At 41.3% G+C, this 25,605-nt stretch overlaps 2 protein-coding genes across 4 annotated transcripts; one reads left to right on the top strand and one right to left on the bottom strand.

Moving 5' to 3' along the window:
- The first annotated feature begins 867 nt into the window (after positions 1-867).
- ppa2 (inorganic pyrophosphatase 2) lies at positions 868-4,077 on the top strand. Of its 3 annotated transcripts, none has more exons than XR_008950929.1 (12): positions 868-1,151; positions 1,891-1,955; positions 2,106-2,150; positions 2,239-2,292; positions 2,389-2,508; positions 2,599-2,685; positions 2,760-2,886; positions 3,069-3,230; positions 3,309-3,394; positions 3,483-3,552; positions 3,653-3,692; positions 3,759-4,077. XR_008950929.1 is itself a non-coding variant. In XM_057035163.1 (12 exons), exons 1-12 carry the CDS (start codon positions 962-964, stop codon positions 3,782-3,784), a joined length of 1,035 nt encoding a protein of 344 aa, XP_056891143.1. In that variant the 5' UTR covers positions 868-961; the 3' UTR covers positions 3,785-4,077. The 3 variants fall into 3 exon arrangements, 2 of the variants coding, with proteins under 2 accessions (XP_056891143.1, XP_056891142.1); XM_057035163.1 differs by having other exon boundaries at positions 3,069-3,196; positions 3,762-4,077; XM_057035162.1 differs by having other exon boundaries at positions 869-1,151; positions 3,069-3,196.
- A 93-nt stretch (positions 4,078-4,170) lies between these two features.
- tet2 (tet methylcytosine dioxygenase 2) lies at positions 4,171-25,386 on the bottom strand. Its single transcript, XM_057035161.1, has 10 exons — positions 24,963-25,386; positions 10,487-13,320; positions 10,314-10,404; positions 10,123-10,216; positions 9,821-10,029; positions 9,559-9,709; positions 9,358-9,447; positions 8,765-8,902; positions 8,297-8,648; positions 4,171-8,189 (listed from the first exon to the last, which is right to left on the bottom strand). The coding sequence occupies exons 2-10, from the start codon at positions 13,275-13,277 to the stop codon at positions 6,835-6,837; spliced, it is 5,271 nt and encodes a 1,756-aa protein (XP_056891141.1). The 5' UTR covers positions 13,278-13,320; positions 24,963-25,386; the 3' UTR covers positions 4,171-6,834.
- Between the last annotated feature and the right edge of the window lie 219 nt (positions 25,387-25,605).

Genomic DNA, 25,605 nt, shown 5'->3' with positions numbered 1-25,605 from the left:
ATAAGAAAACAAAGCAGAGAAAATTCCGGACGGAATAGGACGCGCCCTTCTGGTGGTCGGTGGAATAAAGCAACCCAAAACTGGACAGTTTGAAGGTGCATTAAATGTTAATATGAACTGTAACACTGACCAAAAGCAAAACTATGCAACAAATTTCCTTTTGCTTTCTTTCACATTAATGCAAAGTCAACGGAGACAGCATCTTCATCCGTAACAGCCACAATGTTTTCGCGCCAGACGAATAATGATGCGTTGAAAAGCCTATATTAAAAAATTAAATCACATAGATTTTCTATTATAGGTTAGTATACTGTGGTGAGTTAAAAAAACAACAACTTAGATTTAGGTGACTCGAGAAGTAATGACCCCATCCCGACCCTGGGTGGCAGCAACGGGCTAAACACTGTCTAAAAGAACCAAGACTGATAAAAGACGCGTGTTTTTGTTCTCTGCTGACTTCGTCAGCCATTAGTGTGGGATTGGGACATTGGTGTGCACTTCACAAGACACTGAAGGCAGCCGGACGGTCACACGGACCAAGAACAGCCACAGGCTGACGTCATGCACGATTATTAATGCAAAAAAACTGTCGCCATCTTGATTTTACCCCAAATCCATTGCATGTAGTGCAAATGTTGTTGGGGCACAACGCTATAAACAGGTCATTAGTCCCATTTTAATATAAAATCGGCCGTTTAAAACTGTCAGTGCGAGAAGATCTGCACGGTTTTATATTCGTTAAAGAGCATGATTTATTCTAGCTGGGGATTTTTCCTGCACTGTTCTAAAAACAACCCGTTCCTACGCGCTCCAAGCGTCATCCATGCCCCCGCCCCCTCCCTCACATGGACCTCGGTGGGGGCGTGGCGTGGGGGCGTGGTTTGCAGGCGTCTGCGCATGGAAGAGAAAGAAGTGGGAACCAGGAAGAGGAATCTGACCGGTCACCCGAGAAGTTTTTAGAATGAGGTTGCTGCTTATTCGCTGCTCTCCAGGACGCTTGCTCACGGGTTTAGCTTCCTTTTCCACCCGTCACAACAAACTGGTTCCCCAAGTAGCAGCCGCGCCTCACCGTTGTTTTCAGAGACACATGATGCACTATCAGACAGAGGAGAGAGGACACCCCAACTGTACAGACTACCGCATTTATTTTAGTAAGTCCCGCATCGCCGTGTGCTAAGCGTTTATTTGCACCTCATAGATGGTTTTGTTCCAGCCTACCATGATCCTTACAGAGATGCTAACGGGTGCAAGACTTGCAAGTGCAACCATGTAATAACACAATGTGTAGCTGTAGATATTCCATTTTGTAACATTCTGTAGCCAGTAATGAGTAGATAGGGGAAAGAGTTTTCCCTTTAAATCTTCACGTGTTTCCTGTCCGTTGATTACGTAGGCAGCACGAGGAAACTCCATCCGGTAAATAAGTAAAATAATGAAATTAAATATTTTACATTTAAAAGTCCTTGCATGCAGGACGTGGGGCCTGCATTACTGGTTTTGTTCCTGGTTTCCTTAAATATCCCGGGGATGTACATTATGCATCTCTTATTATTGCAGTATTCACATTTACATTTTAAAAGTTGCATAAGGCCCCAATGATATGTAATATAACATGTTTTGCAGCCATCCCTACAGTCAGTGTGTGTGTGTGTGTGTGTGTGTGTGTGTGTGTGTGTTCTGAAATTTGGCCAATCTGATGGAACGCTGCTGCCCTAATATGCCATATTTGCAAGGTCACGACTGAAGATGACCTCACAGCTGTGTCTCCTTATATTGAACGTAAACATATTGCATTAACTCAAAAAAAGAGTATCCCAGATTAAGCAGATTTATTTAATATTCCTGTCTTTTACTGTAAATATCTATATTTAACTTTCTATTCTGTCGCAGAAACCTCAGAAGGGAACTATATTTCACCGTTCCATGACATTCCTCTCTTCGCCCATTCGGAACAGGTAAAGCTTCGTCACGTACATGTTTAACACTGGTCATTTTTGACATCTAAGTCCGCCATTGGTGAACGTTTAACTGTAAAATCATGACAATACCCTGCTATTATAATGTGCAAACGATGGGAAATTAACGGTTTAGTTTTCTTTGAACAGGATAGTGATGTGCCAGCGAAAAAACGAAAAGAGAGTGAGACCGAGGTAGAGTGGATTCCATTTAATCTACTTTTTGCCCCTAACATGATCAGCTCACCATCCTCACCCGGATCCCATTTGATTGCATTTTCAGTTGCTTTTTAACATGGTTGTCGAGGCCCCTCGATGGTCAAATGCCAAAATGGAGGTAAAAAAAAACAACCCTCAGACTTTATGCGTAATAATACAAATTAGCACCCAAATGTGAAGGCGAATGGTGTAAACACGCGTTTTTTTTGTCCAGATCGCAACAAAGGAACCCCTGAACCCAATCAAACAGGATACTAAGAAGGAAAAACTCCGCTATGTTGCCAACATATTTCCCTATAAAGGATACATTTGGAATTATGGGGCGCTGCCGCAAGTGAGGAAATTAAAAAGTGACCTTTAGTCCAGTCTGCTTCTGCTCATGGTTGCACTGGTTTCCCTTCTGTGTTCCTGTCGCCTGTAAAAGACCTGGGAGGACCCGAACCACACGGACAAAGACACCAAGTGTTGTGGCGATGATGACCCCGTGGATGTCTGTGAGATTGGTACTCAGGTAGGACTGCGCCATCTAGAGCGGCTCAGTGTTCCTCACATTATCACTAACAAGCAACCTGTTCTGGGCTTTAGGTGTGTTTTCCAGGTCAGGTCATCCAAGTGAAAGTGTTGGGCATCTTGGCCATGATCGATGAGGGAGAAATGGATTGGAAGGTCATCGCCATTAACGCCGAGGATCCAGAGGCCAAGAAACTCAACAGTGGGTGTTTTCTTATCACTATTTGAAGAAATTTGTTTGAAGTACAGCAGCTTAGATACAAATTTTATCGTACATATTATTTAATTTTCCATTGAACTTTTAATGAAATTCAAAGTTAAACTAAATATCAAGACGCAATTGAAACTATACTGTCTTAAGGTTTAATATGGTGTTATTCGCAGGTATAGACGATGTCCGCAGGACACGTCCTGGTCACTTAGAAGCCACTGTTGACTGGCTGAGGAAGTACAAGATGCCTGACGGAAAGCCTGAGAACAAGTTTGGTTTCAATGAGCAGTTCCAAGGCAAGGTACTACGAGATCAACATTTCTGTAATTATAACGGTACATGTTAACTTAAATAACCTTTTGCCCTCAATAATATCTATAATTCTGATGTTCTGCGTCCTTTATTCACTGCAGGACTTCGCTGTTGAAGTTATCAAGACCGCCCATGACCACTGGAGGGCGCTAGTGCAGAAGCAGAGCGATGGTGGAGGACTCTCATGGTAATTTGTTGGAGGTGAAACCCATCAGTGCTCACATGTGCCGGAAAAACACGATAAAACTTTCCTGCATTTTCTCTTTTTCATTCAGCAAGAATGTTTCCTGCTGTGACAGCCCTTTCAAATGCAGCGCAGAGGAGGCCAGAGACACGGTCCACTCGGTGAGAACTTCTATATTTCAGGGTTCTGTGATGATGTAATGATCTGGTATAAGAACCTGCTGAGTTTGGTAACTGATCATGTGACGTTGTACACCCCCAGGCCCCTGCATATGGCAGCCCACATCCCATGCCTCCAGAGGGTAACTATCCATCACCTTCCTCATACGGCCTTTGTTATATTCAACAGTTTGTGTTTTCTTTTGCAGCAGTGGATAAATGGCATTATGTCTGAAGCCCTGAGACAGTGTGGACACCAGTGGACTATGTTAATATGTTATAACTTTTATAAAAGCCGTTGTGTGTTTTACATACATGTATTTTACAGCTAAATCTTACATGCAACTTCATTTGTTGATTTAAAAAAAAAAAAGGTTTGGATTAATACTATGACCGCATGATCCTGGGTTTTCTGGTGCTAATTAAGTAACATGTTGATTTGTTGTAATGTGGATTCCATTTCAGACAGATTTATGACATTTCTATATAAAAGTTTCTTTCCAAAATAAACCAGTGCAATCATGAGAACGACTCTTTCTGTCCCATGACTTTTTGTCAAAAGCCCTCAGGATAAAATTCAGACATAATTTAGATGTCAATATTAACTCGGAAGCCTTAAAATTCCTTTAAATAAATATAAATTTTATTTAAAAAAAAAAACACCCACATCTCAGCAAGATCAGGAATGATATAATAAACAGCTTTCAAATAAACTGCATTCAGTACATTACAATACTTACAGTATTAATAACCGTCCTTAATTCATTTTTTTTAAGCATTCCAAACTTAAGCAGAACAAATAAAGCCGAGAAAATAAAATGACAGGCAAAAAGTTGCACATTTTTGATTCCTTTTAGTGTCTAAATGCAAAAAGACCAGGTGTGTATCAGCTGCTAGCTTAACCTTTAAACTGAGCACGTGTTGTGTACTAGCCAACACCAGAAAGTCATTCAAGTAATGTTGACTCACTCAGAGACACTCTGAAGCTTCTTCAAGTATGGCTATGCTTTAAACCCGCTATACCTTTGACACCTTTGCTTTTTAACCACGCCTTGCTACTGTAGCTGGGTCCTGTACAATGAAATTTTTTATTTTTTATTTTCATGTAGCCTTAATTTATAAAATAAGAACAGGTAAAAATCATTTCTACTATCTAAACAGGATAGACCTGCAAACATTTTTGTGACAGTGGGTGCTTGCTTACAAATTTGTGGACAATCTAAGAAAAGGGGGTATTTTTTTTTAGGGGTGGTGCATATTGCAGGGCTATGGGTCAATTTTACAGAATAACCAGCATCTACATTAACATTAATGAGTTGTAATTCTTCAATACACGTTCTTGTTATGTACAAAGTGACATAATTTATTTTTTAAAACACATTTACAATCTGTTTAAATAAACATTTTGTAATTCTTTGTTACGAATTGTTTTTTCCTGAAAAAGAAGAATTGAAGTGCTTTGAGAAAATAGGTTGAAGAATATGCTGAAGATTGGGTAACATGGCGGTAATTTCATTATATCACATTAATTAAATCAGACAGGAAAAAGGAAATAATTATACAAGTGGTTATAAATAAATGTAACTATACACTGGCACAAAGATGTGCAACTATGTTAATCACTGCCCCGTTCTTGCCTTAGCAAAAGCAAATGAGTCAATGTCACACTTTCCCTTTAATCAAGTCAGTGCATATATGTTTAAATTACTCTTAAAAGGTAGCCACTATCAGCTAAATAAAGTTAAAAAAAAAAAAATGAAAGAAAGCATCTTCTTTTAGTCTGTTTTAAGTCTGAAATTGGATTCAGGATGCAATGGCAAGTACCCGAAATAGGAAAAAGACAGGATGAATACAGGCCACGGAGATGTACATGAAATCAACATTGACGATATCCCTGATTTTCACGGTAACATCAAAGATTTAAGTTCAAGTAATACTTTCTAACAAAGCGGTAAGAAAGTAAGAAATGAACTTGTCTGCCTTTTGGTGGCCCGGAGTTTAACAGTTATGAAAGTTGTTGTAATATACAAGGAAGAAAGAAAATATGTTGATTCTATTGCCAAACTAGGTTTTGAGGTATATGACAGGTATGTGCTGTACATTACTTTAAAAGCCTCATCACTGTTTATCTCACATTTTTCTAGTAGGTTCAATAGCACCTCAACACAGGAAATCAGTTGAAACCCAAAGAAATACATTGAAATAGGCTTTAAGCATTTTTTTTAACAACGCAAAATCTATAACAGTCATTAAAAAAGGGATCTTAACTTACTATACAAATTTCACCTTATCATACAGTTACAGATTGTAATAATTAAAAACCCCAAAGCAAGCCAGCTGCCCTCTGAAACTGATGCTGAGCTTACCCTGTTTCATATTCCTCAGTGTATAAAAAGCACATTTACTAAGCACCACAGACATAATAACACATGTAATATTCACAGTCCAGGTTTGTTCAATGAACCTAAGGTATCCACCATTAACAGTTGCTGACAGAAAGGTAAATCTCAAGAAAAACAAAAGAAAAGACATAATTGGAGATTTTCTTTTTGCTTTAAAATGTTAAAATGCACCATTTGAATGGCTCGATTGACAGTTTCAATGATACAAATGAACGAGCACCAACACAAGAAAGTTCATTTTTGCATAAACAAAGCAGTTAATTGCTGATAGAACCGATGGTTATAAATTCACGTTTTAGTGGCAGCTACTGATTCGGAAGGCTAGGTTTAGGAATACTGTATGATCGCATTTATAATTTAAATTTATTAACATTTTTAACTTAGAAAAAGTTAAAAAGTGTTCAAAGACACAGCCCATAAACCCATTCCGTGCCGATGATTTGCCATTTGGGTGAATATTTCAGTGTCTTATGCTGACCTAAGTGTTCTGGTTATAGTGTGAAGGCATTTTAAATAGAAGTACAAACATTAGCACCGTGACGTATGCCAAAATGACATCTCCAAAATTCTGTAGGAAAGATAAAGCCACCCAAAATGAAACTGATTAAATACAAATGTATCCTTGTTTATCAGACTGAAAGCACCAGATATTTTGACAAGGTGTGTGTTGCAGAATTTGCCACAAAAATGCATCCTCAGTTGGGCTACGAGTTAAAGCTTGATAGTTTCAAGACCTGATCTGAATGGTGAGTTACTGTACAGCTCATCGGATTCCTAAGCTTGTTTGATAACCTTACAGACAGGTAGGAGTGTATCGATGAGGCCAGTGTTGTCGTTTTCTTTGACATGGTTAAAGCACCCTCAGTTGTCCAGTAGAAATGTCCTACACAAAATGACTGTAAGGCCCTGTGACCTTGGTGAAGGCGTATGGAGCTGTATTGACCCAAGTGTTTGTTGTGCATGAAGCAGAACCTTCTGCGAGTGCTTTAATGAAACGCTTGTACGGAGGTTCCGCGGTTGATTCGGATGACTCTGGGTGCTCACGCTTAACCCCCTTCTTGCCCTTGCTTGGTGTCCCCTCACCGCCATTTCTCTCAGCATCTTCCTCCTTCTCCCGAGCCTTCTCTGCCATTTTAGCCTCCCACATCGCCAGGCCATGCTTGGCCTCATTCAAATTTTTGTGCTGGTAGAAGACCAATGAGATGCGCGTTGGATGGTTACGGTCTGGGTTTTTGATTGGCGTTGTGGCGTGAAGCTCGCGTTTTGCACACTCGATGAGAACTGAACCATGACTTGGTGCTACAGCCACACCGCCAATTTCAGGATCCAAGAAGTTGTGCTCATTGTCTGACCACAGCTCTGGCTTTTGGGGAGTTGTTGGGGTCTGTGGCATTCCAGGCTCCTGCTTAATACCAGAGGCCACAAGTCTCCCATTAGGCAGATCCAATCCTGATTTTGTGTCAGAGTTCAGACATCCAACACCAATCTGAGAAGAAAGTGGATGGGAATTTGGATGAGGAATACCTATCTCTGTCTTGATTTGCATATGGAAAGGATCTTGGCCTGGGGGTAAAACTTGAGGACTCCGAGATAAATAGGAATTTGGGTAACCTCCAAACTGATTGCCTTTGCTGGCAGCAGCTGTGTAGTCGAGACCTTCATGCGTTGACGGTGTTCTTGAGAGAGGGTCCACCAACCGAGGATCTGAGGCTCCATTAGCACCATAAGGAGAAAAAGGTCTCACAGGTGTAAGAGGCCTAATGCCACAGGGGTTATAACCATTTACCTGTAAACCTGCCTCACCATACACTGGTGGATAATTTACCCCATAACGTTGATGTATACCATACTGTTGTTCTGAATTAAGCGCAGGACGCTGTTGTCGATACATGTCCAGTTGTTTTGGATTCGGAGCGTAGTATGGGTGGAAATTGTCAAGCGGCATTCCACCATTACACTGGTAGCCAGCATATGGACGATTCGATCCATTCATATAAGAATTTGGTACACGTAGCGGTGAGGTGAAAGGGCTAGATGGTGTTTGTGACTGAGGGGAATACATGCTACCTGGCTTAGAAGTGCTTGGAAATAACATTTGGTGATCAGGGAACCTGGGGTAACCGGCTGCATTCATTGAGCCTGGAAAAGGAGACCGGATGTTTTCATGCTGTAGCTGCTGTTGCTGGGTCCCAGATGGGTGCATTTGATGACCTGACTGAAGAATGGCTCCTACAGCACCTAGTGTACAGAAAAACAAAAACAAATATTGCTTCATATTTTGGAAGAATGTCCATACAAAAAAAAAACAACAATATTTATTCTAGTGAGAGAAAAGTATAGCCTACCTGCCATAGAAGCATTCAGACCTGGATTTTCACAAAGGGCTACTTTTGTCTTGGCCAGCAGGGCTTTCTCTTTTTCATTAGCGCTGTCTAGCATGGCATTCTTGTTTGCAGCGGCCTTCTTAGCATCCAGCTTTTTCTGTCGGCAAGACTTAGCTGGTTCTGCTAGCATGCGCACCTGGCGACGGAAGGCACTGAGGACTTGGATGGCGCCTGACTTGATCTTCTCCTGTTGACCCTCTTCACTGCCAAATTCATCGGTATTTGATGCCTTATAAAGTGGCAGTACATGAAGCTGCTCATCATCTGGTATCTTTCCAATCTCCCTGTTATCCTCCTTTGTTAATGTACACACCTGAAACAATGATGGACCAGAATCTATTATCCGCAGTCTTTTAATTGAAGGCTGGTATCAGTATTTTGCATTTAGTGTTTGCAGAGGAAAGTGCCCCCTTGCGAATTTCTGCTTACCACAGTGCTGCCGCCTTGCATGTTGTGAAGGTCTCTGTGAGCGTGGGCACAGAAGTCCATACAAGCAGTTACCCCAGAGAAGGGACGACCCTCTTTGTGTCCAAGTCGACAATCTTGTCCTCTTTGTTCATGTTCCACCTGTGCCCAAGAGTAACAGGACTGAAATTATTATTTCAGATCATAAGAAATTGTTCTATTTAAGAATCTAGACATTATATGGGTCAGGCTACAATCTGATATTAAGACCTAGCTCTGACAGACAGACCATCATTTGCAAGTTTTTCAGTTGTAGCCAGTGAAAAACTGTGAATCTGATGCTCACACTGGAAAGTCCATATAACTGCAACATGACCAATTCATTTTTTAATCATATCTTTCTGCTGGAAATATTTTGTACATAATGTAGGTTTGAAGCCTCTAAGCTGAAGTTTGACCTGTGAACTGTTATTTACAGAAGCCCACAAAACAAGTTTTAATAATTATTTTTACACCATATTTCCACTTTGCTGACTTGAACTTTTGTGATTACCTTATCACAATGTTGTGGTCTGAACGTGCAAATTTAAATATTTGCACTGTCCACTTAAACTTACCTGGTTCCCGTATGCCTCAGGAGCCAAAGATTTATACAGTGGAGCTAACAAGGTTGCCAGACTTTGAAAATTCTGCTCTAATCTCTCCTCCTAAAATAGAAATAGAGCTCATGTTTACGTCAGTATGTGTAATATAGAAACCACACCACACATTTAGAATGACACGATATATTTAAAGAGATATATGAAAGAGTGTAATACCTCTTTCATATCGTCTCCTAGTAGTTTGAATTTTCGTGGATTTTTGCTCCGGGCAAACTTGCATCCATTGTAGTACATACTCCAGGAGCAGCCAAATGAGAATGACGCTCCACAGGCTTCAGGATTGAGCCCCTGGCATGCACATGTCCTCCTGAAAGATTAGATATTATTATGCTGGTGTCCTTCCAATGAGAATCAAAACTTGAATTCTTTTTTTTTTTTGTGGCAAAAACAGTCAAGGCTATCGAGGGTTTCCACTCACTCCTCATTGTGGGCGCAGCGTCGCTGGGTGAGAGCTCCATGCTTTCGTAGAGTGTCACTTAGTTCATGGTAGAGACGGTCAGCCAGGCTGGGCAGAATGCCCTCCCACACCAGGATTACCACAATGATGCAGGCTGTGTTACACATGTGACCTGTACGTTCCCGTACGAGCACCAGTATTTTTTCCTCCTCGCTGCCACGCCGAATCACCTGTCACAAAACACATACAGGAATTTTTCTGTATGTTGACATTTAGGATGGAATAAGATGTCATGTTCTAACATCTTAAGAAAATATTCTTACCCATTTTGCTATTGGGCATCCCTGTGTACTTTTTCCTTCCTTGCCAGTGTATACTACTTTCTCAATCCTAATGGCAGAACCAGTTATACCAGACCTTGAAAGCAAAATAGAAAGTAAAATAGCAGCAAGTAGTTAAAAGCTCATATTTTATGCACATTTTAACTTCTCATGAAGTTAAATATGTATCTAACCTTTTTTCCATCAACTCCCGTATACCCGGAACACTGGGGGCTGACCCCAAGTGAGTGTAGTATGGACCTTCATCCTTTTCACTGATTTGTTCTGAATATCAGAAACAGGCATTGATTAATGGTTACAAAGAGATTAACTGATGTATTTTATGACCTCATGTCTTAATACTCACCAACACAGTGGCAGGATGCAATGTCATATTGTGTTTTCAGCGGAGTATCCAATAGATTCTTTATGGGGGTGTCCAATAGCTTGATAGGAGAGTCTAGAAAGCTTTGTAAGAGATGTTCTTTCTTAGGGGTTAAATTAGGGGCCTTTTTAAGGGATACTTCCATCCCACCTAGCTCAGTGTTGGTTGATAGAACTGTGACAGGTCCAGATGATTCTACTTTCACTTTGTTTGAGGAATTGATAACTAGAGATTTCTTTTCAAAAACAGGTGAAAGTTGGTACTGCCTCAGGTTTTGTTCCATCGATGCCAAGATGCTTCCCTGTCTCTTGTTTTGTTCACACAAGAATTGTTGGTTCTCCTGCTTGATTTGGATTCCACCCATTGCGGATTCTTGCATCTGTAGGTTCTGTCGCTGCTGTGATGCACCAGGTAGGTCAAATCTCGGTTTGTTTTCCATTCTCATGGTCCCAAAGTTATGTCTGGGGTCATTAATGCTCTGAAGGTGATGTGGAGGACCTTGACGCTCCTGCTTTTGTAACAGGTGTGTACGCAGGGCTGTGTGCCTCTGAAAGCTTCCATGAGGCCCTGTAGGTCTCAGAGGTAGTTGGGGTCCTCTTTGGAACTGAGTGCATGATAACTTCTGTTCAGCTTTAGGAAATATCTGTGTTGATAGTTGTTGATTTTGCATGTTCTGTGGCAAGTGAGGTTGTGACTGTGTAGAGGTCTGGGAGATATCTGCATGGTCAGGCTGGTGGCATTGGTTGTTAGGCCGCTGTGGTTGAAATTGCTTGAGGTTATTAGTGCCTGAGTTGGGTATGGGTGAATAGAGCCTTTGTTGTTGTTGAATTTCTGGTGAGGTATTGTAACTGAACAGAGGATTGTTAGATTGACCAGAACTATTTTGAAGAAGCTGGTTAGGCTGAACCTGATGATGACCTGGCTGGGGCTGACTGCGAGGTCTGTAATCAGGAGATTTGAGTTGCTGGTCATCAAATTGTGGTGGGTGGGACAAAGGACGCTGAAGATGACAGTGCTGTTGTTGTGGTGTTGCTGAAAACCCGGCTGACAAAATGTCCCGCAGGTCAGGGTCGTCACATAAGTGCTCTGACTGCATTGTATGCTCATTTGGAGGGACAGTATGCTGCTCTAGAGCTTTAGAATCTGTGTGCTGCCACTCAGGGGCAGTATTGTGCTGGGTTGGAGCACAGTGCCTTTGTGTTGGGATACAGTCTTGCTGCTGTTGTTGGAAGCTGTTAGACTGCTGGTTGCTATCTGTAAAACTTCTCTGTGTCTGGAATCTTTGTGTAGGTTTTGGCTCCGAAAGTTGATTGTGAACCTGGGGGTTAACTATCTGTTGGTCCGACTGGAGCTTAGAGGGGAATTCTCTCCACCTGTCTTGTTCTTGTACCTGGGATAACTGGTCACTTGCTGGTTGTTGATGTGAACGTGAAGACTTCAAATCGGGCCACCCTCTCTGGTGCGGAGTCGAAGGTGATAGGTTAACTCTTTGCTGAGCATTACTCTCCATTCCATTTTCTAAATCAGTAGGACTTGGCTGGATGTATCCTGCTCTGTCCTCTGGAATCCTAGAATTTTGTTTCAAGGTCTGAGTTTGAATTCCATATTGCTGACCCCTGCCCATGCTGTGATGCTGTCCATTACTCGGTTCTTCTTTTTGGCCCATCTTTTGTAGTTTAGAGCTGTCATAGGACTTGTACCCACCTGTCACTGGTGGTTGCAGTTTAGCATTTCCTTCCAGAAACTCCTGGTTCATTTCTGGATATATTAATTGAGGATTTGTATCATCTGGATAATGTTGTGGACCATTTTGGTGTTGTGGTGAACCATTGCCAACATTTCTAGATGGAAACATGCCAGGCAGTTGTCCTGTGGACATTTTCTGTTCAGAGTAAGATGATAGCTGCTGTTGAAACTGTTGTTCTTGATGCTGGCGATCAGCCTGAAACTCTTTGGAGTATCCATTCATTATATAGTTGGCCGAGTCGTAGTTGTTTCCTCCTTCATTGTTGCCCGATGCCCTCAGCTGCAGTTTTTGTGAGTTGGGGATCTGGGCTGAACCAGGCGATCCTGAGGTTGAGGAATGGGATTTAGCATCTTCACTAGGAAATTTATTTGCAATTGAGCCATTGACAACAACTAGCTGTGGACTAGATGCCTGTTGTGCAATTGACACTTGATCAGGATAGTAATGAGACAACGTTTTTTCTAGAAGGTCTCCAGGAGTATTTTCTGAGGTTGAAGAGGGTGAGCCAGCATTGTTTGGAGTTGATACCTGTTTACTCCTTGGTGGCCTGAAAATATCACCATTAGGTAGATGACAGTTCCTTTTGTCTAAGAGAAGGTCTGTCTGTTGGGTATTGCACTTGAATTCTGTGGCCTTAAAATCTGGAAATGCGTCTGCCAAATTGGAACTCACGTTATCATTTTCAGAATTTATTTTAATTTTCTTGTGTTGGTGGACACGTATTGCCTGGTCATCGAGTGCATGCTTCAGCTCTCCATTGATCAGTTCCCCCTTAATCATGTAGGATGCTTGATCAAACAGGCCTTCTACCGAGGCAGGGCCATTGCTGTTCTCCCTTTGCCTTTTCATGGAATTAGCACCTGTACCGGGCTTATAATGGTTCCAGTTTCCTTCCCCAGAGATTTGCAGAGATTCTCCTTCTGTAGATGGACCCCCATTCTGAAATTTGTGAGAGATGTGTGATGAGCCAAATTGTGCTAATATTAAGCTTTCTTCCGTCTCATGTCTGGCCTGTTTTCTTTCCATCTGGCCTGCTCAGAGTCCATCCACGGGCTGCCCTCCGTCAGTCCTGTAAAGAAGAGATGAATATCGGTTAGATGGTATATAAGTTCAAATTTCATATTGTAATACATTTATATCTACTACACCATAGATTGTTTGCAAGGGAGGAATGACTGTCTGTTCATTTCAATTTGTAGCATAGCAGTAATGAATTACAACCATGGGTTTCCATTTTTATACTCCAGTATCACTCATACTACTTTCTTAAAGATTGATCCAAGGATTTCAACCCAAAATTCAAACCTTAGCACATTTTGTGTCCATATTGGAAACTTGCAGCTGTTTTTCCTCCCAATTATTTATCTTTGCCACCAAAGCAAACATATTCCAGCAATACCAGCATAGAACATCTCTTCCTAAAATTCAAATGCATGTCACATCCCAGGCATTTGCAAAACAATTGCCATATGCAGGAACAAAGAGTTGCAGTATAATCCATCATAATTACAAGCCACTCTCCAGCAGATGCTTAATGAGTGACAGCTGGCGAGCAGAAAAAGGTGCCTCGTATTGATATATCTTCTGTAGATAGGCGATTTATCAGACACCTGAAAGGGTTGAACCGCAAATAGAAAAACACTTTGAAATTTCTAATATACTCATTCAAAACAGATCAATAGTTGCAATATCCATCTTTTTGCTGTTTACATGTTATTTCCAACTTCTTATAAGCTCACTATATAAAATGAAAGAGGTTTCTGCACATGGGGAGAAGAGAATAGCCAGATACTGTAATTGAAACATGGAATATATATGGAATATATTAATTGGAATGGCCAATCTCTATCACAGGGCTTGAGTGTCACATCTGGAACTGTTTACGGCTGCACAGAATTCCTGTATAAGTGCTGTTTCCTTAAATGTGATGTTTTGACCAGAGCACAATGGTATGTTTAAGTATTCGCAGTATTTGTTGAGTAAGTTGTTAAAGTATCGGTCGTAGCATGGTTGGACTTTTTACAAATACGGCGCAAGGAAGTGCTATATCAGGGTAAATGGGCTTGGAGATACAAGCAACTCTTCCTCTGTCAATCACCCCTCCAGGACATTAGCAGCCCAGCACTCAAGCAAAGTTAGAGTGCTAAATCTCCCACTAACGAGCCAAGCTGTTACAATGGCATCTGGGAGCTGCTGCTGTTGTTGCAAGATAACCAGCTGTCTTTTAGCAGGTGGATAAAGCAACACGTAGAAAAGATATATTGCTTGTGTATTTGCTACTCTGAGTCTAAGTTACCAAACCAAATTGTTTTTCTTTGATTCTTTTATTTTGTGCAAGCTATTTAGAAATCCTTAAAAGTTTCCCTCCTTTTCCATGGGGAGATGGCTTTTTGTGTGACAAAAATGCAAGTCAGGTCCTAAATTTGAATTTGAAACAAATTCTGCAGGATTCAGGCCTGCCACACACGGAGGCACATGAGCCGCTTGAGCAACAAGTTGAAGGATTAATCTCTGTTTCGCTGCTGTCAGGCAGAGATAGATGCAAAGAGCCAGAGAGGGATTTCAACACCACCTGTGGCGTAATAAGGATTGACGCCCAGCCATTTTGTAATTATGACAGTTATTAAAACTGGAATCATTTATTCTGAAAAACGAGCATGAGAAACCCACGTGGGAATTTTGAAATTCACACACTCCCAGTTGATGAATAGAAAATAGGTTGTGCATTTTGAATTCATACGTAACATTTACATGTGTAGCAAGCCTTTCAAATTTCTCCCGCCGAAATTGTGAAAAATCATAGTTTTTTGGAAGAAAAACATGCAGTTAGATAACTGAAAAACACACTGGTGCTTATGAACTACTAATCTTGGATAAGAAGGAAGTGTGCTATATTTGCCTTCAATAGTTTTAGAATACTCATTAATTAATTAAGTCATCATTGTACTAATTAAAACCCAGCAAGGATATTCAGTAAATGTCATACAACCTATACAAAGAACACAGCAAGTGTCAAAATAAACAGGGAGATAATTAAGCCACATGTTTGCACTTAATACTTGTCAGCAAAAAACTAGTGAACCAGTGCTCCAGTTTTTAAAAACCTAATATAAAACAGCTGATCCCTAAAATGGTAACAATGAGGTAATCAGGCGGATACCACTTTCTGACCCCATGTGACTATTCCTTTGTTTTGTCTGGCCCTTTGTGCAGTCTGTAAATCAGTAACTCAAGAGGTGAATGCAGGGGCTAAGCTGCTTTCATCGCAGCTCCGTTCCTGTGGGACACTCCAGGCTTTACAAAGGACTGAGCGGAGCCAAACAGCTTGTCACAGTTGGATACACCCACTGACCGAAAAAAAAAAAAATCTTTGCACACCCAGAACAAAGCCAAAGATCCCAGCTGAGTGTGCACGCACACACAAGCACACAAACACACAATTATGCAATGCCAGAGTCTAGTTTTTCAGGCGACTATAAAACATGTGGAGATACCATTTAAATATAATTATTCATGGCGTGCATTTCAGTGGTAAACCTTTTTTCCTCCTTATACAGAGCGCTAAACTGAAACAGACGCATAGTTTGGAGTCCAGTGTTGGACCTTCCAAAAATGCCTCATATGTTCTAGTTATCTGTCTAAGTTGCAAGTATCAATCAGAGACGAACACGCTCTTCTTTGAACAGAATTCCTGTCGAGCTCTTTTCTTTGTGTCTGTAGTTTGGGTTTCCCTCCCTCTCCTGTGGCCTCACCTCCAGGCTCCTGCCCTGTAATTACACATTTGGGTTCCTCACTCCCTCTGTCTGCTATGATCAACTTCCCTTCTGAGTTGTCTTATCATCAAACCTCCGATACTGTGACTCAGACTGCTAAACGAGACAACTATTTCCCAAAGTTGTCTCTTCGGCAATGTGTTGCTGGTATTAATAAAACATTAGTTGCTTTAGTGCTTTGGGGCATGGGGGGGGGGGCAAGGGTGGACTCTTGGACACTGTAATGAGTGTTTTAAAACAATGGACATGCTGCAGTCAGTACACATCTGGGTTAAAAGGAGTAAATAACGTAACAATTGACACTTTTATCAGTTGTTTTTGGTACAGCTTCACTGGCCAGACATAGAATACACACCCTGTGCGTGTTGGTATTTCAGTTACTCAGTAATAGAGTTAAACATTGTGTCACAACTTATTTAGGTTTCTAGATATTTTCTTTACTGTTTATTTTCCCAACATCAGTGTAAGAAACCTCAGTGTACTCAATTCAGTTTTTGTTTCCAGTGAGAGCCAATGAAATATGAGAGCTACCATAGTTTTTGGAGTTTATTTGGCGTGACTTGACAGCCGTATGTGACATTCACCACTAACGACAGCTGCTGGGAAACTCTGCTGCATCCCTGCACGTTCGCATGGAGGCAGCCATGCTAAAGAGCAGTGGCTGTTGGAGAGAGAGAAAGCAGAGCGAAGTGGGGCTGCACCATAAATCAATTGCACAATTACCAAACCACACCGCTGTAGTGCACAATAGTCCGAAGAATAAGCCCCAAACTCAAGTGCGCTCTTCCTTTTCTGGGCAGAAACGGGCTCATTCGCGTTTCCTCTTTGAAAGATAACGCGGTAACACAGAGCATGCATCCAGTACTCAGTAAAGATACGATCTGTATTTAAAAGAGAATAATTTTAATATTAACATTGCCAGAACCTCAAACCAGCTGCTATTCTTAGCAACTTAGTCATTTAACTGCCACATTGACCATATTGTACAATACCTCCAGTTCTAAACTTGCGAAATGACGGCTTCATTTCTAAAAGCAGTCATTGTAAGCAGAACCAACTTGCGATATGTGTTAACAGTCTAATCTTTCCTTATTTTGTAGTATCGTTTGCGTCTTCTCATGTAGTGGAAATATGAAAATAACTGTTTATGTTGACAAACTGGTGTTGGTTCACTGCGTATGCAGCAGAAACCATATCCTTAGCAACACAGACCAGTGTAATTAGGTCAGTTGACTCGCTTTGGACAGAGTTTAAAACTGCTCTTGTAAATATGTAGCTGAACTCGCTGCTCCGCAAACCCCTCGTGACCCCCGACATTCTCACGTGGCTGCATTCCAGCTGTGTAAAAGCTATGGTGTCACAAACGCTCTTCAGAAATATTGTTAACCATGAGTCACTTCATTTTTTTTCAAATGGTATCATCATTCTGCCTTTTATTCGGGCATGTTTTGGTCTTAAGCTGCAGTATGGATCCAAATTCTGATCATCAACTCACCCCTGATAGAAACACTTACCGGATTCAAAGCAGTGATACGTTATGATCCTTCCTGGCATAAGTTTGCCAAACACACTCATGGATTTGCTCTGTTGGATTTGTTGGGAGAGGCTGAGAGTTGGATGGGAAATCCTAGAAGTCACACATTTCAGTGGGTACTCTCGAGTAATAAAGTACCCAATTCTGCCAAGAGGCAAATGGTTTCTGTGTCTGCAGGCCAAAGTTTAACTTTTTCAGAATGCTTGAAAGTCGTTGTTCTACACCAGTGCACACCAACCTAATGACGTTCCATCGGCCTTGTTAGGAGCCACTGAACCAAGTCAGCATGGTCTCCTGTCTTGTACCAGTCACCAAAATGCTTTAATTGCTGAACCTCGTTAGTCTGTTAGTTGGTCGGCGCCTGTGACCAAGACGGTAGTCTCTGAACGGCAGTTTTGATTTACAAACTGCTGCCTGAACACAGCCAGCTGTAGCCAGAGCTACAGTACATGAATGTGTGCCCACATTTATCAAACACACTTTTTTCTTCTCCTTGGGAAAAATGTCCTATTGATGTTTGGGAATTTGATGGTAGATGAAACGCTTCACACCAGCAGCTTCTCCTGCTGGTTTAAAGGCTTCTTTAGGATGTCAGTGGTCTTCACCATCAAATTTTTACCTCATATCCAACAAAATAAGAAAATAAATAAAAACCAACAGCCTCTTGTGTTGATTTTCTCCACATACCGATATGAAGAGCATATGCCCTGAAGAGAACAAACAAATTCCTGTAGATGTAGAGTGGAATGCAGAAGCCTGAGATCTGGGTTGTTTCTCTTGACCAAAAATGTTGCATGAATTGAGTGTCTGAGGTGCTTTCACACAAACTGAGGTCTAGTTTTTCTGTCAGTTAGAGGAGTGCAGCTTCCTGTTGATGCTCAGTGAAGCCTTATAATTAGATAGTGATGCAATGAGGGTTGCATCACGGCACCATTTTCTTCCTACTTCTTTGCTTTCCGCTTCCAGGATGACTTAAAAACTGTGTCTCTGCAGGTAGAGCAACTAGCTGCAAAGCTGAATGTTTTATTACTGGCTATATCTACCATTTTCTCTGTTTCCTAGAATGGTGTTTTACATGAGAATTAAACCCCAAATCTATTCAATTAAGCATAAACACAGAAGACATAATTCTGTGGAGAGTTTCCTCCCTAAAGAGAGCCTCCACCCCCTCTGAAAATGGAGACTGTGCAATTTACATTGTTCTTTATGCAACACAGATGTGGTCGACTAGTGGAGACTCCTAGACCAGACCGTTCCTCCACAGTTTTGTCTCAATTAGACTAATATTGTTATTATTATTCATATTATTGTCATTGTATTATTATTATTATTTACTTTCCAAAGGTCAGACATTAAATTCCTACCTCACCAAGCATCCATAATTTAATATTATGCAGTAATTAGGAATTAATTGAATATTAAAATAAAACTAATCCAAATTGATAAAGGTAAGTTTCGCCTTGGAGACAATGAAGGGGCAAAAAGTATTGTCAGTAGACGTTACAGAAGTTTGAAATGTCAACAGAAAGAAATTTCTGATACAACTTGTTCAACAGGTATTTTTAAATGAAAGCAAACACGGATGAACTCAAGAGTTTTCTCGTAAACTCTGCCTGCTTGGGTTCGTCTTCTTTTCTATCAGCTCTGGCTCAGCCTGTTGCTCAGTGTTATGGATAACATGTAATGAATCGTCTATTCACTGGTTGTAGAATTTCTTAAATGATATTTTTTTTAAAAAACAAACTGGACCAAGTTTTTTTTAAAGTTTTTTTTTTACCTCACCACAAAACTAGGGAAATGTGTCTTCTGTAGGTACGCACTTCAGACAATGTAAAATGGTAAAATGTAGACTACAACCTCATTTAAAAATCAAACAAAACACAATTTCAAGAATAAAGATGGCAGTTGAGCAATAGTTCCATAAACCTGCTGGGCCAGATTCTTTTTATCTCTTTGTAAGCTATAGATGCCTCGCTAAGAAAGCAACGTTGGTCGATCTGACAGGGTGACTATGGAGTAAATGTTTTTAAGATCTTTAAACGACCTCACCTAGCTAAAAAGAAACCCCATAACATCCCTCCTCAACAATCCTTTCTTCCATGTCTGTTTTCCCTTCCTGCCCCTTTGTCTGCCCATCATCAATACATCTAACTTGATGAATTGTGTGCCGAGCAAAGTTAATTTCTTTCAGAGCGACTGGTGGCCATGGCAACCATCTTATGAGCGCTCCGCAGCCCATCTGGTCTAAACATTACACCAGCACGGCTGACTGCAGCCTCGTGTGCTTTGCTGTGGTGTGCACATGTGCTTAACCCATTGATCACCCATTGGCCACTAAATCAATACTACCGCGTCTTTGGAAGCCGGCATTTCAATTCATGTCTAACGGCACCTGTAAAAATTGCAAGTCTGACTGCAGTGTCATTCCAATAATAATAATTTAAAAGGTGAACCTTTCTTCCAAATGTTTCCTTTGTTTGCAAATCAATGAATGCTTCGACTCCAACATGAAGAGAAAAACAGCAAGCAGAGCAAAGGGAAACACTAGCCGACAGAATGTAAAGCACGGCACACAACAAGTCTGCGTGAGGATTATAATTAGAGCTCTCGTGGAGACAGATTCTGGTTTCATGGAATGCTGAGCCATAAAAATATACCTTGAGCAAATACAGATTTCATTGTCCCGTTGTGTTTCATCCTCTGTTCACATGAGATGAAACCTAATATTCTGTAGCCGTACTCAGAACTTATACTAGTACTGCTACACTTTACAGCTTACACAATTTATTTATAATAGTCATTAAGAATTCAAGGACTGTTCAGTGAGTTGGCATGGTCGTAGAGAGGAACCCTTTTGGGGCATCTTTTTAGCCCGCCCAGAAACTGTATCGGAAATGCTACAGCGTGTTATTGTCACTGAGCACTCCATTTAGGCTAGACACCAGCTGCTGCATTTCTGCATTCCACTTACGAAACCTAATATTGAGCTTGAGCCACTTGAAGCCTTAAGAAGTAGTTACTGATGTCACCCAAAGCCTTTGGTGGAGTTACGCTTCTAGATGACATTTAGCACCAGCTGTCTGTCTTTGTGTTCCTTGTGGAGACAACGGGGGACCATTGGGGTCTAACCTTTTCAATGACCGATCTTAGCACAATCATCCATATCTGACAGCCATTTTAGAAGAGAGCAGACAGCCATCAGAAGCTGTTGTTTAGAGCACCAAATACCCCTTCAAGGTTTTGCTGTCACGACACAGCATTGTAGATCCCTCGGCAGCCACCATGGTAGTCTCTTCTCAAGATATTGTTCTAAATTACTTACACAGGAAGATGACCTTACATTATTTTGGAGCATCATTTTCCCTTACAATGAGACTTAAGGATTGGTATAAAATGTTTTGATTATCTATTCATTGTGCTGCTTGCTGCTCTGCTAGCTGTTACTTCTGTTTTGTAATGTCGCTGGAGGTGCCTTTTGCCAGTTTGGCAACCTCTCTGCCTTATCTTAAACTCAAATGAAGTCATTTCAGGTTACAGGAAGTTGCACTTATGTTTTATGGGGTTTAATGAAAACCACTAGGCCCTAATTGTTCTAGACATTTTCCCTCTTATTGGCGTAGCCATGTTACTATTAGTGGTGTGACTTAGCTCTAAGACATCAATGTAAAGGGATCTAATAAAAAGATTTACCATCACCTGAGCATGAGATAGTTGCAGATGGCCCGCTACTCCCGTCGCTTTCCGAGCACATTTCCGGTTGCACAAGTCCTCTAATTAGCTTGTATTCTCAGAAATTAGGGAACTTACTATCAAAATGATGAAAAACAGCGTTTCGTGTCAAAGCGGAAGACACTTAGCTCCGTCAGAGGTGGGAAAAGATGCTATTCGCTTTTAAGCGGTTACGTAACATCTCACTTGCCTCGCTCTCCGCCAAATGCCAGGATAGTGTTTGTAAACAGAGCGCCCATGTGCGAGTGGTCACGTGGAGAAAGCTTTTGAGTTGCTGCCCTCGCAGCCTCACCCCCGAGGTAAACCCTGACATCAATATGTACTCACAGGGCCAGTGACGGTCCCTCCGGCGGTGTGCCACTCCGGAATCTTATCGCCCCGTAATTACACCTCACGGCATAAAACAGCCCACACAACTCGTAGGAGGGAAATATGAGTCTACAAGTCATATTTGGTCTGCAAATACTGATAAAGTTTTTATAAGTCAGATCGTAAAATGATCATCCCTTTTACACAGTGGTGTAACACTTTTTGACAAATTACACAAATGCTCACTAATACCCAGATTCCATCAGAGAAGCCCTGGATGTTCGACGGCTTCTCTTGAGCTCCCAGTGAAAAAACAACCCCCAACAAGAGACAAGAGAAAAATCAATAGTGCAAGAAATCAATACACAGTACCACGCCATTTTCTCTCAGGAAAGCAGACAAGCCATGGCCAGCCAAGCAGCCAGCAGGTTTAATCTAAAATGTCTAACCTGGCATTGGGACTGCTTTTTTGAATCATTTGTGCTGTGTCCTAGTTGGAAATATGATGCGTGGGCTGGGCTGAACGGGGTCAGAGGTTAGGGCTTGGATAAGAGGTTGGGTATTGTAAGTGGACAGCATTGTTGTGGAACGCTATGGCAACTAGACTTTCTTTCCAAAGGTAATATTGTCTCTGGCCTGGGACTGACATAAAGGACTTAGGGCCATGACCAAGGAGCAACCCAACCACGCAGCTTTATCTGGAGGTGTGGATGGATAAGAAGCTATGTGCATGTGATTGATCTGTGTGGCCCTTCCCCCACTCGGCCCTGTAGTGCCTTTTACGTAGAGACTCATTTAGTCACCACCAGCAGGATTGTGTTTATGAATATTTTACAATTTGGCACAGCTATGTATTTGTAGCTATGTGTTTGTAGTGAATGCACTGTGGCTCTATTATAACCTTGTATATTATATCTATCTTCTATATTATATCTATCAAAATGCTGCACCAAATAAACTAAGAAAGGTTATGTCACATGAGCTTTATAGAGCTGTTTTAAAAAGCTAAAGTTTGCGAGACAGGCTAAAAAAAATACAACCAGTGTGACCCAGTTTGATCTTTGGAATGAGCATCCACTCCACCCACCTATGTATACACACATGCAAACGCACGGAGCACCCGATGTCACGCAGTCACAACATACTCTGGGAATACTACGGCAACCACTCGGGTTGGAGAGCTCATGTTGACAACGCGTAGACACTGACCATGCCTGCCCCATCAAAACACAGCCGTGCCATTGCATCAGTGCTGCGTACCTCCACGATTGGTTTGGGACTCATCTGATAGTTTATAGCTGTGTTTCTCCATCATAAACAGGTCTTTATTGTTCAGATAAGATATTTGTGACAGCAACCGGAATACACTCTGCAAGCATTCTAAGACAAACGGTCAATTCATGAATTGGAAGGGAAACGTGCGATTAAAAGCAATGTGCTTTCAAAGTGAAGTCATGTCAGTTTGAAAACTGTCAAAGCACTTCTCTTAGCTGCAGTTTTTAACCTGGGGGTCTGTGCTTTAAGGGGCTGATGGCACTCATGTATACAGACCCTTTAAAGGTGTGCTATTATTTTCCACCTTGCAGGCTTACCTTTAAGTTGCTGTTTACCTGAGGCCATGTGGTGACAGCGTGACCGTATTCAGGAGAATACACAACCCCAATACACAAACTGAGGAGGATCTGTTATACTTTAACGGGCCATTCAGATGCTAATCGAAGCGAAGCAATTTGGCTATTAAAAACACATAACAACCAATTAGCAGTTCCTTAATTGCCTAGGCTTTTGGTTGTGTTATCGCTCACAAACATGGAAGTTTTTATTTATTGGTTTAAGGATAGTCAATAATAGAACATTGCCCAAATGAAGATCCATGGCATCATATCTTAAATGTATAAAGATATAGCGCTGCTTCACAGTAGAAAATGTGCAATACACCTTAATTCTTTGACTTCTGTGAAGATGTCATGACTCATAATCCTTCACTGGCTTCATGCAGTCCACAGTTTTGAAATAAACATTCTGGTTTGGGTGTGTGCAACTTTGCTATCGGTGGTTTTAGGCTGTTTCAAGCAAGGTCCTCTTTGAAACCTAATTTTCACTTCTTTTTAAAATACCCATAGCTACCAACACACATTGCATTTCCACTTACATTTGATACATTAGGACCATCCACGCGTATGACATAGGTACATGTAAGTATAGGTACTATAAAATACATCTTGCAGCCCTGATGTGAGCGGTCTTTTGGTTTACTTCTGTGATTGTGCACCCATGTGCAGATATGTCCTTTTTTTGTTTAAGTGCTAAATAAATCATTTTTCAAAGGCTGTTTTTAAAACCAGACCTTTGATTGCTGTCAGTCGCACCACTTCATTAAAAATAGAGTAGCCCTGCAAAAGAAGGGAAAACTCCAGTTGTCTGAGAAAGCTATCACTGTTTTCAAGCAGCAGTCATGTGTTTGGCCTCATGCGATCCAAAGAGGTAAAACCTGCTCAAGAATTCTTGTTCACCCAGTTAATGGTGCAGTGGGATCGAATTTCATTTTTCGTCAGAGCTTTCTGAGTTCGTCCATATATACTGTGTCACTACAGTTCCCTCCTGTGTTGCCTCTCCTTGGGATTTGCCTTTGTGTCTGATTGTCATTCAGTGGTGAAAGCAAGGAAAGCTGATTAAGAGATACACAAAGCCAGAAGCTATTCCAGCTACACTGCTGTGCAGCCGCACAGCTCTTACGGCTGGAAACATCCAAGAGGGACTTTTACTCTTCAACACACGGTCTCTTAAGACAAATAATACACACAGAGTCCAGGGTATGCAAATGAATAAGCAAATAAGGCTAAAACTGGCTAAATGGGAAGGTTAAAAACATCTAGTGTGGTTCTGTAACATCAGATAACTATAAATAAATTTTAAAAATTCAAGCAAACGCATACAATTGAAAATAGTACTGGAATACATCTTTTCTAATCAGTGCCAAATATAAAAGCAAGGTTGAACTGTTGTGGAAGGAAATTCAGCTTCATGCTGGCATTTAAATTCTGCTGAAAGAAGAAAAAAGTCCTCAGCAAGCAGTCTAAATTCTCCATCTTCCATGATGCGTTTAAAAGCAAGCGAGATAAGTGAACACAGAGCATACAAGAAACCACAGGATGTCCCCTTCAGTTACAGCCGGCAAAAAAGAAAGAAAATCGTCAGCCATGTTGGAATAGCTTTATCTAATATCCCCTCCTTATTATGTTGGCTCTTGCTTTTACGGTGGGGAACATTTGCTATTCCCCACCTGATACATAATAAAGCAAGTATAAGCTGCTAAAGGGAAGAAGAAGAATAAACATTGTGTGAACATACTAAGCAGAATCTCACCTTGTTTTTTTAATATTCCTCCACTTAGAAATTCCAACAAACCGTCTGGATATCCTCTTTAACAAATCCTAAAGGGCAGCCATCTTGCCTCTTTCTGTTCTTCTATGAAACAGACTATCCTCCACATCAATATTCATGGAAACCAGTCTGACGTCAGCTCTCATCATCAGGAGAAGCCGGGGTGTCGCTGTTTGCCGGCCCGAGAAGCTCACTCATATGCAGCTACGGTCGCGTAGAACAAGAGAAGATGCTCCCAGGAGTTAGTGTGGGGGGAAAAAAAATCTTGCTTTCTCTGGCAGACACAGATAAACACAAGCTCTCTTTCCCGTTGCCTGCACAAAGGCAGGTTTTCTTTCCCTCCACTGCTCCCTCCTCTTTTTTTTTCTTCTTCCTTCAGCCGCACACAATAGTGAACAGTATATGATGGCTGCCCTGAAGCACTGGAGTGGATTCAGAGCAGGACAGGACTCCTCCCCCAGTGCACTTTGTGTAGAATATTGCACTCATTTCGCTTCTGCCTCTGCCTGTGGTAGAAAAAATGCCTCCACCCCCTTCCTTTTTTCAAACAGGAAGCTGAGTGTTTCAGGGGGTTTTTCCCTCCCTTTTAGATCCATCTACCAATGACTTCCTTTTTTTTCTTTCT

This window comes from Takifugu flavidus, chromosome 6 (genome assembly GCF_003711565.1).
Source record: "Takifugu flavidus isolate HTHZ2018 chromosome 6, ASM371156v2, whole genome shotgun sequence".
In the NCBI taxonomy this organism is placed as follows: Eukaryota; Metazoa; Chordata; class Actinopteri; order Tetraodontiformes; family Tetraodontidae; genus Takifugu; species Takifugu flavidus.
The sequence above is the reverse complement of the archived record's forward strand: the minus strand, read 5'-3'. Positions and strand labels throughout refer to the sequence as shown.

What these genes read in the sequence shown, in the direction of transcription:
- ppa2 (XM_057035162.1), top strand. Translation starts at nt 962, where the DNA reads ATGAGGTTGCTGCTTATTCGCTGCTCTCCAGGACGCTTGCTCACGGGT. An exon ending in GGTCAAATGCCAAAATGGAG is followed by an intron (nt 2,293 to 2,388) that starts GTAAAAAAAAAC and finishes TTTTTTGTCCAG; the next exon opens with ATCGCAACAAAGGAACCCCT. An exon ending in ACATCCCATGCCTCCAGAGG is followed by an intron (nt 3,693 to 3,758) that starts GTAACTATCCAT and finishes TTTCTTTTGCAG; the next exon opens with CAGTGGATAAATGGCATTAT.
- tet2 (XM_057035161.1), bottom strand. Translation starts at nt 13,277, where the DNA reads ATGGAAAGAAAACAGGCCAGACATGAGACGGAAGAAAGCTTAATATTA. An exon ending in CGCTGCGCCCACAATGAGGA is followed by an intron (nt 9,710 to 9,820) that starts GTGAGTGGAAAC and finishes CTAATCTTTCAG; the next exon opens with GAGGACATGTGCATGCCAGG. An exon ending in TAGGAGACGATATGAAAGAG is followed by an intron (nt 9,448 to 9,558) that starts GTATTACACTCT and finishes TTTCTATTTTAG; the next exon opens with GAGGAGAGATTAGAGCAGAA.